We start from the raw sequence: 12129 nt of genomic DNA on the forward strand, positions 1-12129 counted from the left end.
CCTTGTCTCCTCATTCATACAATGTGAGCACACTTCAGTGTTCTTGGAGCCAAGGTGAATGGGGCCGAGGCTATTCAGCGCAGGAATGTAGCATGTAATCATACAGTAGTTTGGGTCAACATACAGTATAATTTGATATGGATCCACTTGAAACTCTATTGAAATACTGTGCTAGCTTAGAGGAGCTATTACACCTCAAGGACCTTGACCTGGAGCTTGTTACCTGTCGGGTAAGGCGTTTTACCGCTGCTATTTTCAGCAGTTTGGCACAAAACCAGTGTGCTTCAGTGGTCACGACTAGACAAAAGAAGTCATGTGAAATAGGAAATTGAACTGATCAGACTTGAAGCAGTGTGCTTTTAAACTTAACTACTTTTTAGATCAACTTTGCATAGTTTTGTTGTTAGCACAGCATCAGTTGTGGAATGAATAAGAGCCTCTGGTGTGGCCCTGAGCAAACAAAGTATTGCGCTGTAATTGTGGCCCTTGATCCACGAATCAATTGTTTTGAGCCTGAGATGCAAATATCCATCACGTCTTTTAAGGAAAATGCAGCGTAGCATAAAACCACAGCTGTCTCAGTTCATCTCATCTGTGAACTTAGTGAGAGTGATGCTGTGATGGGCAGACAGTCTTCTAATGAGACTGACATTCAGCTGTGCAGAATGTCTGAAATCACAAGTATGGTGTGTGAATGCCAAAGGTTATTAAAAGAGCAAGATACAAGCTGGGGCCCTTCCACTGAACTTGCAACTTTAGCACCCTGAAGTGACAAAGAGGCCTGTCTTATCAGCTCTAAATTAGCAGAGAGAATCAGCAGGTTCTCCTGCCCTCAGAGGACTGATGGCGATCACAGCAGCATGCTGCAACTGGCCAAATGTCATGTTGCTCATTGTAAGGCGGCTGGGCCTGGCCCTGAGAGTCTGGGGTTTGGGGATAGAGGGAAGGAAATGACAACATGTGTTCCACTATAAAGAAGCATTAGCTATCACTTCTGCCATTTTGAACAATTTTTACACACATTTACACCAACAGTGCACCTCTAAGAAATTAAGTCAATTTCTAGGGAGCTTCTATTAATGTTTCCAGTATAGTGCGTTAATATGAACTGTAAGAGCACGATTAATATATTTGAGGAAATCCCCGTCAAATAAATATAAATATTTACTACTGTTTGTGCGGGGTACCTCCATCATGTCGCCAAACCATGCCCCAAAACCTGAAAATCATTTCAACCTTTAACAGCGGAAAACATGATCAACCCTTAACCCTTATGAACACAATGCTACGTTGTTGCTGGTCTGTTTCAGCAAACATTCACATCTGCCACGAGTTCTAGATGACCCGCGTGGTGCGTAAAAGACGCACGGAGCCTTGTCAATGACTGGAGACGTTTCGATTCATGCAGCTGGCTAAATAAAAAGCACACGCAACATAAACAGAGCCCACCCCGCTCAGGAGAGCCTATAAAAGCAGGATGCGCCTGAGCGATCCACGACCTGGAGGAGACGCTTGGAAATTTGCGCCCTGGAGAACAGCTCGCCGCTCCGCGCTGACATGAGAGGGTTTACGCTGAATACTGTTTGCCACTGTGGCTTATTTACTTATCTTGTCTTCTTTTCTTTCGTGTCTTTTACCGCCGCGGTCAGTTTCGACCTGACTGAGCTTAGGAATAAAGTTGCAAAGATTAAAGTGAATCCAAGAGGCAATCTCTGGGCTACAGGTAAGAATCATCTTCTGGTCCAGCAGCTATGGATCGATCGGTTATGTTTGCATTGGATGGAATCTCATAATTTTCATTTCATTTACTTATGTAAAACATTTCTTTAAACATGACCACCTTTTCTGCCGCTAACGATGATGAATTCATCATGCCCCTAAAAGGCTTTTCCCTCACTCAGGTCTTATTTAATCTAAGTCTATATTAATAAGCGTTTTCTTCGACTCGGCAGGACATTTCATGGGCAAAAAGAGTGTGATGGATACCCCCCTGCTGCCTGCAGCTGAGGGACAGGGCGCCGATGCGCTGGAAGTCACCCTGCCTGCGGAGCAGAGCGCTCTCGGGGAGCTCTTCCAGGAGTTCCTGCGGGTGGCGTTGCAAGCGCAGGTGGATACACAAGAGAGTCGCTCGAAAAATCAGGTGAGTACTTTTAATTAATTATCATCATTATAAATATTATTATTATTTTTGAGGACCAAAAGGACTGAAATGATGATTCTCTAATGTTGCTCCAATGGACTCTGTTTCAGGAGGCGGACTTGTTGATGAAGATTTTAGAAAGCTACATCCAAAGCAGAAAGTGATGCAGAGGATGGAAGTCTGGCACGCATGAACACGGATCCCTGGTCATCCGGCCCCATGGGTTTAAATAAACAAGTTAGACACAGTCTGCAGTGTCCAGCTCATCATTATTGCAACTTACTGTAACTGTCATACTTAGCCTCCAGCTCTTGTGCCATTTGCAATACACGTGAAGGTTCTCAATTTGTTTTGATGCTGATATTTCGCACTGTCTTGTCGTTTAAAGTTATTTATATTAAATAATTATTTGCACTGCTGTGACTTTGGTAGATGAATTATGACATATTGGTAGATTTGGTGTGATTTCTGAGATCCTGTCACAATGAACATCAGCACGAAGTGATTCTTCTGTTTGTTTCTAAAGCATCAGTGTGTGATTATGGAGAATTCAGATAAGATCATGTCTAGAGCCCCTTTAGAGAGAAATATGACTCATTCTTCATTGTGGCCCCACTGTGCACATGACGCTTAAGGTTCCATAACGAACAGAGACCAGTTTCCATCATTAAAGCAGTATGTTGCTCTTTACAACATGCAAACTTTCACACTGAGTTTGCCGGCTTCTGTTTTCCTCACAGGGGTCTGGTACATGTGACCTTCAGAGCCCTTATTTATAGGCCCAACTCAACCGGCTGATTGGTCAGCATGACTATGATTTTTTTCATGTCTGTGCCAAAGGCATTTTCCAAAATAACACTTATATAAATACAAATGTAGGCAGCTTATATAAATCACATTTTCCAGTTTCCTGAAAATTTCAACATGAGATCGATATCATCTTGTGTACTTTCCCTGTCCTTTGCATAAAGGGATGATCTGTTCTTTCGATCAATAGTGGTGAAGTGAGATGGCCCATTCCCTGCCTTGGGCTGATCTTTTGTAGGTAATGGGCAAGCTATTTCAATAATCCTCCCACAAGGCTTTGTCTGCTGTTTTATGTCATTTTCAAGGTGAGGAATATGCTCCCTGTCCAAAGTGGTGGGTGGAAACATGCAGACTATAAATCCACTACTTGAGTGAGAGATGAAAGTTGTGAGTCTCGATATCTGGATAACTCCACACAGTTGTGGCCCAATAAGTGTATCAGAGTGAAGAACACACACAGTTGCCAGTTTATTAGGCACACTGAGCTAAAACTAATGTAGACTGATACAAAAGTCCTGCAGTATTCCTCCCTTCATGCACCTTCTGACTTCAGTTTTTGTTGAAACTGGTGTTATGGTCTTTTTTGGAGGTTTTTGTTTGTGGTGAATTGTATTGCATGACACTGAGAGGTGTTTCTAATAAATTTGTCTAGCCTTTTTGTTTTCACAGTCACACAAATTGACCATTAGGTTGGTAATTTCACGTTGTATTAGTCAATTTTAGCAAGGTCTTTGTTCAGAGTTTTTCAGTATAAACCAAGTCTTGGTGAGTGGAGGACGAGAAATCGTTTTTTTTTTCTCCATAAATACACATTTTAAGATGTCATTATTTTGCCAAATAACAGCCTCGAGGTCCTGGAACTGCCAGGTGCAGAACATTGTACACAAGTAGGTTAGTAGGTTGGAAAATTGGGTACAATTTGAAAAATAAGCTGACTCAACAGGTTGGAGGAAATTTAAGTGCCTTAGGAAAAGCATTCAAACTTTGAGGAGGAGAGCGAGCAGCTTGAAAACATATTCTTCAGTCTGTTTGTTGTTTTGGGTTGAAAATACAAACTGTTCCTCGGTCTTTGCAGTGAAAACTCTTTTAAAAGCTAAAATCCAGGACATCGTATTGTGTAGTAATGAGTCAGCCAGAGCTTCACTGATAGCACCGATAAGAACATTGAGAGAAATTTCATCAAACACTGTCTTTTATTAATTAATTTGAAATGTAGGCAACTGCAAGTGAATCTGTTGCACAGTGCAGCTCAATGTGTTGATGCTGTAATTATTCATTTGTGAGTGTGGATGTGTGTATATGTGACTGTGTGCATTAGAGAGTACAACAGTCCTCTCATGAATTAAAACTGCAGATCCAAACATGTTGCAGTGTTGACTGCTGAGGAAAGAAACGTCTCCACACAATTTGAGCGTGCACGGATCTCTCACAGCGTATTCTTCACTCTTGGGGGAATAAGAGGTTCAATTAGCATCACTGAGCCCTGTGCTTACTTTGAATGTTTGCTCACATAAAGGCTTCGTTCCTTCATATGTTCAGCTTTATCTAGTAATCCCTCGTTCTGTCGACCTACACAAATGAACAGCTCTGCGTCTGAATTCACACGAGGGTCGATGCTTGTCAAAGACCACTAGAAAATGAAATTTCAGGAAAAGAAAATGTTATTACTGCATGATTTTCTTTCTTTCTTTCTTCCTTTTTTTGTTAATTTTGTTGGCTTGAGTGAATCCAGGCAACAATTATTTTGATCTCAATTAGAGAGGAAGGGAGAAAGCTGGAATGTTTTAGAGAAAGACTTGAATTTTTGAGGTAATTGAGGTATGGACTGTACAAAAATGTATATAAAAAAGATGCCCTTAATAGTTTATATATTCGCTATACTTTGCTTTGTATTTAACAATCACCAAAGCTTGGAAATGCTTAGATGATCATTTAAGCGAACAGTAAACTCTCTGCTGTGATGTGATTAAAATAATTCAAATTAAATGTCCATGTGGCTTGTGTATAGTGGCTAGAAGGGGGGATACAGCTGTAAAATAATACCAGTTATCCTAAACTGCTGCTGGGTGACAGATTATTTCAGTTATGCATCACTAATGTCTTTATTTGCTCATGTTTTGAAAACGTGATTTACAGTGTGTCAGTTGTTTCCATGAGCATGTTTCTTTTTGTCTTTCACTAATTAAAGCTTTGGTTGTAAATGTGTTTCACATGTCACGAGAGGGCGTTCTAATTTGAACAAACATGACACGCAGTAGGACATTGTTTTGTTTATCATGCAAATAGTGATATCCTGTCCAGGCAACTCAATTTGCATTCGTGCAAGAGTGATTTATCATCATTTTTTTTTCATTTTGTCGCTAGACTGAACTGGAAATTTGAAATCATTTGGATGAAAATAAATCTTGTGTTTTCACCTGGCATGTAAAAGAGGAGCAACATGTGTGAACATGACCAAGTTCTTTTGCTTTTGATGCCATATTAAACAAACATCCATAATTTTTCATAACATATAATGCAGAAATCTGTGATTTTTATACACTTAAACTGTAACACAGCCGCTAACATATTCAGTGGAAGTTGGAAGCACATGACCCAGAGTCACAGGTATGTGTATGCCTTGACATTTGGTATCCTGTCTTTGTTACCCTGCACATCTGCTTCTTTCTTTGTTTTATATTGTTCTGTTTTAATAATGACTCAATTTCTAGCCAACAGGTAGCCCTGATGCATAATTCACAATATGAATGTATGCTGTGTCAGAACAGTAGTAGCATCGGCTTCTATTTGAGCACCAAAAGCTGACAGAGACAAATGTGGCAAGCTTTAACTCAATAAAATCAAGCCTTTAAGGCACTCATATTCAAGTGAGTAATCAATCCTGCTCTCATAGGAGATACATAGATCTTGTAGGTTTAAATAAAGAAAGAAGAGGCATGTCACATGTCTCTTATAATCATTCATTTTTGCCAAGGGACTGTGTAGGTGCAGTGTGCATATCATTAATTAATTCAAGCCTGATAACTGAACATATGAAAAATGTATGTGGTGAGCACAGGATTACCATATGGTTGTAGGGTGTTATCGCCAACTGCTTACGCTTCATACATCTTCCTCTCACACATTTTATGCCAGCGGAACGATGCTACACTGCCACCTCCTGGCGTAAAACCCACACTACACATGAACGCATCTCAGCGCTCAGCATCAAATTCCAAGACTTCCCAATAGAATAAAAATCTAAAGAAAACACTCAGCTGTCAAACAGGCAGCCTTGGACAGACGACACTGAATGATGGTGCCAGCACTGGGTGAACTGAAACACACTGCTGCTTCTGCCACATTACATCATGGGCTGTGTAACAAGGTTTCGCTGCCGTAAATAATAGCACAAACTTCAAATACGTTACACACAAATTAAGATAGATGCTCAAGCTTCACTGTATTTATAGAATGTAATGTATGATATGCTACATTCTTGCAGGGGTCCGCTGTCGACGTCCTCCATCAGCCTGTTTGTTTTGAATGGTGACGTCACAGGAGCACGTGACCCTCTGATTTAATTTCTTTGTTGCGATTTCATTGGTGGAGCCCGCAGGAATCCGCACAGCGGGGCAGGAACACCGAAGCCATTTTATTATTGTAACAGCAGAGCTGCAGGTGCATCAGTACATATTTTTAAATACAGCCACAGTTTTCGTTTCAGAGCTCACGGCACCATGGGCCAGTGTGGAATTACGTCATCCAAAACCGTCCTGGTTTTTCTCAATCTCATATTTTGGGTAAGAAAACGACAGATGTTTGAACAATGTGCAGCATCCCGAGAGAGGCCAGGGATGGAGAGCATTAGCAGGCTAGCAAACTGCGCCAGAGATGCGCCGCGGTGTGCCGAGCCGCGTCTGAGCCGAGGTGTCCACGGACACGGAGCCACTGCAGTGTTCACTGACGGCTGCTAGCTGGAGGAACAATAATGCGACGGCGGCGAGATACAGTGTGTCGGTGGCTGCCGCCCACAGGTTGTGGCTATGACGTTATGCAGCAGCTGCCAGGTGCTGTGGCGGCGGCTGGGTTCACCTGCAGTGCTGTCTGAGTGTGCCATGACACGAACGGGCCAGCAGAGTTGGATGTAGATGATTATATGTTGAACACGGGAAGGATGAACAGAGGTCCGAGTGGTTTAGTGTGCAGAATGCGATCTATCCCTGCTTGTCTGAGTAATGTGGAGATAACGTGGCCCAGCTCACACTGCAGCAGTCTTTAAAAGCTGCCTTTGCTTTTCTTTAGCTGGACATACACACGGGTTTTAATGTGTGCTAACTGTGATTGGGAAAAAAGGCAAAAACTGCTCTGCAAAATCCTTCACTGTATAACATCATAGTATTCAGTCTGCAGTGCTGAGCACATCTGTATGCACACACAACATACATAATACACTACCCACCTGAATTAAGCAGAGCATATTAAAAGTAAAACTAATCATCACAGACTAATCATTAACAAAGAAACATGGAATTACCATGTGAAACCCAGAGAAGAGAACAGATAAAGATGAATGAAAACAAATCTCTGACTCCTGTTCCTCTGTTTCTCTCTGCAGGCCGCAGCTGGGATTTTATGCTACATCGGAGCCTACGTGTTCATCACATATGACGACTATGACCACTTCTTCGAAGACGTGTACACTCTGATCCCTGCTGTCATAATAATAGCAGTCGGGACTCTTCTCTTCATCATCGGCTTGATCGGCTGCTGCGCAACAATACGTGAAAGCTCCTGTGGTCTGGTGACTGTGAGTGTGGACTGCTTTGATCGGCACCCTTTAAAATCCACTGAATTTGTGGAAAATGTTGATTTAACATCACAGAAACGTCATTAGCCATGTCAGATAGTTATTGCATTTCTTACTGAACTGAACTTCCTCTGAACAATGTGTGTCTGTTGTCGTTTCAGTTTGCTGCCATCCTCCTGCTGGTGTTTGCAACAGAGTGTGTGGTGGTGGTGCTTGGCTACATATACAGGGCAAAGGTAAACAGCGAGTGTTTTATATCACGAGTGAAGTTAAATAAAAGTGGGTGAAAGTTTGCAGCAAAGGCTGATCATCCATTTATTTTATATATATATATATATATATATATATATATATATATATATAGTGTGATGTTGTATTCCATGTAGCTAGTTTTATATGTTTGTTCCTGGTGGAAGAAAGGATTGATATAGCTCATAGCATATTGACTCCACACTTCCTGTGCTGTTATTCATTAATGTTGATTTGTTTAGCTCTTCTCGCAGTGGCGTGCACAGACTTTTTGAAGGGCAGGGGCGGAAAGGAAAAAAAAAGGGCACATATAGTGTGTCCTCGCCACTGAAGAGGGCACTTTAGCACGTGTTTTGGCTCCCAGGGGGCACTTTAGCACGCGTTTTGGCGTCCAAGAGGGCACTTTAACACGCGTTTTGGCTCCCAGGGGGCACTTTAGAGCGCGTTTTGGCGTCCAAGAGGGCACTTTAGAGCGCGTTTTGGCGTCCAAGAGGGCACTTTAGTGCGCGTTTTGGCTCCCAGGGGGCACTTTAGCACGCGTTTTGGCGTCCAAGAGGGCACTTTAGCACGCGTTTTGGCTCCCAAGAGGGCACTTTAGCACGCGTTTTGGATACCAAGGGGGCACTTTAGCGTGTGTTTTGGCTCTCAAGAGGGCACTTTAGTGCACGCCACTGTCTTCTCGTGTTTCAAAAACCGGTAAGAATGGTACAGTACGAATGTTGCCTAAGGGCCTACATTGCAAATTAGTTTTTAGTTGTTTAGTTCTTAGAGATAACATGTAAAAGTAGTGCAGCCATTGAACGGGGGCAGTAACAGCTGCTGTGTTTGTGTTTCAGGTAGAAGATGAAGTGAATCACTCCATCCAGAAGGTTTACAACGAATACAACGGCACCAACACTGATGCTCCCAGCCGGGCTATAGACTATGTGCAGAGGCAGGTGAGAAGAAACGGCAAAAAATTCACATTTTTATGCTTTATCATGTATATATTGTTTTGATGTGTGCACATTTGAGATTGAGATTGTGAACCAAATCGTACTCTGAACTCCAGAATCTGCAAATTTTCCCTCACCGTTCTCCTCTGTCCTCCTGTTAGCTGCACTGCTGCGGCATTCACAACTACTCTGACTGGAGGAACACACGCTGGTTCAAAGAATCCAAGAACAACAGCGTTCCAGTCAGCTGCTGTCAGCCCAGCATCAGTAACTGCACTGGCACTCTCACTCGACCAGCAGATCTCTACCAAGAGGTACGAACAGCACGCTCAAGTGTTGGGGCATGCCAGCTATAAACACACAGCATGATGCATGTCATGGCACAAACACACATTTTGTTTCGTAAGAAATGTCGTGACTAATGTCATTTATGTTCTGTCTTAGGGTTGTGAAGCTCTTGTTGTGAAGAAGTTGAAGGAGATCATGATGTATGTCATATGGGCTGCTCTCACTTTTGCATCTATACAGGTGAGGAGGACAAAGAGAGTCACCTGAAAAGTGACACAATCAGCAGGGTGTGTGTGCAGACAAAATACGATGTGACTTTCTTTGACTCGAGTGAAAGCATGTTTATTGGTAGCATAATTAACGCTGCAATAATCTCTGTCTGCACTGACAGTAGCTTTGACCTGATTGTGTCAAAGGACTTCTGCTGTGTTGAGCAGCTCAGCAGGGCTGCTGCTGACCAGGAAACCCCAGACGGTGTGGACAGTCACTTAATGTTACACTCAGGCACACTCATTAGAACACACTATGCATCCTGCATGTGTGAAAAGATGATGCTTCTTGGTTTAACATGATTCATTTATACAGTTTGATTTCCCAGAGAGGTAAAAGGAGATGAAGGACCAGGATGCTTGATCAGATTCAAAAGAACTGATCATTAGTTCTTGCTTTTTAATTATACTCATGATTTATTCCTGCCCAGTTTGCTGACAGGTATACATGCTCAAGTAACATTTTTTTTTGTTCCCTTGGTGTCTACCTGCAGATGCTGGGCATGCTCTGTGCCTGTGTGGTGCTGTGCAGGAGGAGTCATGACCCGGCGTATGAGCTGCTGGTCACAACCAACAGCTATGCATGAAGAACGCAGCTAGCCAAACGAAGCACTCAGAAAATCAAAAGGAGCGTCACCGGACATGTCCACAGTAGATTTCAGCTGTAGTTATATAAGCTCAAGCACACCTTGCACAATTCATGATAAAGTAGCCGACACTGATGATGTGGTTTGGGTGGGAGGGAGCTTCAAGGGGGAAACCAGTTATTTATTGACATGCTTTGTAAGTCACTGTTACTTTAAATGTTCCTTTTTCTTACAAATACTGAAATATTTACAGAAGCCAAAGTTGTGTATGGCTAATTGACATTACTGATGTTGATGCAGTTTTTTTTTTTTTTTTTTTCGATTAAATGTGGCTTCATAAAATTTGGGCTCATCCCCAGTGAGGATGATGAGAAGTAATTTGGAGCATATGTGTGAAATTATGATTGGGAGTGTTGGAATGTATTTCCTTGTGTGCTAGTTTGCACTATGACTGGAGCTCTGGAGATATTTCATGGTCGTTAAAATGGAAAATCTATGCTCAAAAAAAATGCACACTATTCTTGAGAACTTGGTTTGACCTTGTGAAAATGAAAACAACTTTTTTTACCACAGAGAGACAAATTCAGTGATTTTATCTCATGGTTTTATCTTTACACTTTAGTCTGTGGAGCAGCTCTGTTTTGACACTCAAAGCCATGTTTGGTAGAAAAAAGTTCTTCATATTCACAAATATTCAGGTTGTGAATAATGTACATTGTTTTGGTGTGGATGCTCTGAATCAGGCTTCCCTAGTGAGGCACTGCCAATATATAGATTGTGAATGAACCTTTTAGTCTCCAGTGCTATGTATTATCAGTGTTACCTGAAGACCTGTGTCTGTGTAGATTCAGTTTGTTGCAGTCTGAGAATTCCTTCGGTTTAGTTTGTTACTTATAAACCTGCTACAAAGAATCATGACACATTATTTTCTACGTTTTAGTGAAGTTGTGCACTGTTTTGATATTTTTGAGCTGTTAAGTTGACCCCTAGATATTTAGCTAGTGCCACAGAAAAAAAAACATGGCAAACATTGTGTATAGACTGGAGAACGGAGAGGAGGCGAATAAACTCATTCCAACTTGACCGTTTAATTTCTTCCACGCGGTTGTATATGAAAGTGAATATATTACCAGTTAAACAATACATACAGAAGCACTGAGTTGATGTTTATTAAAGCAAACAGCTGTGCCATCAGTTGACAGATCTGAAAATAGTTTTTTCAGTTATATAAATTAGATTTTTGATGTCCATTAGCTGCTACCATGGTGCTAATCGTCTACCCATGGGTAAAAATACCTATGGACAGCAGATACATACAGAACTAACCATCTACACTCACTGGCCACTTTATTAGGCACACCTGTCCAACTGCTCGTTAATACATGTTTTAATCAGCCAATCACATGGCAGCAACTCAATGCATTTAGGCATGTAGACATGGTTAAGACCATCTGCTGCAGTTCAAACCGAGCATCAGAATGAGAAAGAAAGGTGATTTAAGTGACTTTGAACGTGGCATGGTTGTTGGTGCCAGACGGGCTGATCTGAGTATTTCAGAAACTGCTCAACTACTGGGATTTTCACGCACAACCATCTCTAGGGTTTACAGAGAATGGTCAGAAAAAAAGAAAATATCAAGCGAGTCCGGCAGTTCCGTGGGCGAAAATGCCTTGTTGATGCCAGAGGTCAGAGGAGAATGGCCGGACTGGTTCGAGCTGACAGAAAGGCAACAGTAACTCAAATAACCACTCATTACAACCGAGGTATGCAGAAGAGCATCTCTGAACGCACAACATGTTGAACCTTGAGGCAAATGGGCTACAGCAGCAGAAGACCACACCGCGTGGCACTCCTGTCAGCTAAGAACAGAAAACTGAGGCTATAATTCGCACAGGCTCACCAAAATTGGACAATAGAAGATTGGAAAAATGTTGCCTGCTCTGATGAGTCTCGATTTCTGCAGCGACATTCAGATGGTAGGGTCAGAATTTAGCGTCAACAACATGAAAGCATGGATCCATCCTGCCTTGTATCAACAGTTCAGGCTGCTGGTGGTGTAATGGTG

At 42.0% G+C, this 12129-nt stretch overlaps 2 protein-coding genes across 2 annotated transcripts; both read left to right on the top strand.

Annotated features, from left to right (window-relative positions):
* Window positions 1-1544: 1544 nt before the first annotated feature.
* Window positions 1545-2304, top strand: nmbb (neuromedin Bb). Its single transcript, XM_041943108.1, has 3 exons — window positions 1545-1723; window positions 1953-2140; window positions 2251-2304. Exons 1-3 carry the CDS (start codon window positions 1558-1560, stop codon window positions 2302-2304), a joined length of 408 nt encoding a protein of 135 aa, XP_041799042.1. The 5' UTR covers window positions 1545-1557.
* Window positions 2305-6574: 4270 nt separating this feature from the next.
* On the top strand, window positions 6575-10201 carry LOC121608408 (tetraspanin-3-like). Its single transcript, XM_041939675.1, has 7 exons — window positions 6575-6729; window positions 7545-7736; window positions 7898-7972; window positions 8822-8923; window positions 9082-9234; window positions 9365-9448; window positions 9972-10201. The coding sequence occupies exons 1-7, from the start codon at window positions 6667-6669 to the stop codon at window positions 10062-10064; spliced, it is 762 nt and encodes a 253-aa protein (XP_041795609.1). The 5' UTR covers window positions 6575-6666; the 3' UTR covers window positions 10065-10201.
* Window positions 10202-12129: the final 1928 nt, after the last annotated feature.

This window comes from Chelmon rostratus, chromosome 1 (assembly GCF_017976325.1).
Source record: "Chelmon rostratus isolate fCheRos1 chromosome 1, fCheRos1.pri, whole genome shotgun sequence".
NCBI classification, from domain to species: domain Eukaryota; kingdom Metazoa; phylum Chordata; class Actinopteri; order Chaetodontiformes; family Chaetodontidae; genus Chelmon; species Chelmon rostratus.

Coding starts and splice junctions, on each gene's coding strand:
- nmbb (XM_041943108.1), top strand. CDS start 1,558: ATGAGAGGGTTTACGCTGAATACTGTTTGCCACTGTGGCTTATTTACT. Junction 1,724..1,952: donor AGGCAATCTCTGGGCTACAG/GTAAGAATCATC, acceptor TCGACTCGGCAG/GACATTTCATGGGCAAAAAG. Junction 2,141..2,250: donor AGAGTCGCTCGAAAAATCAG/GTGAGTACTTTT, acceptor ACTCTGTTTCAG/GAGGCGGACTTGTTGATGAA.
- LOC121608408 (XM_041939675.1), top strand. CDS start 6,667: ATGGGCCAGTGTGGAATTACGTCATCCAAAACCGTCCTGGTTTTTCTC. Junction 7,973..8,821: donor GCTACATATACAGGGCAAAG/GTAAACAGCGAG, acceptor TTTGTGTTTCAG/GTAGAAGATGAAGTGAATCA. Junction 9,235..9,364: donor CAGCAGATCTCTACCAAGAG/GTACGAACAGCA, acceptor GTTCTGTCTTAG/GGTTGTGAAGCTCTTGTTGT.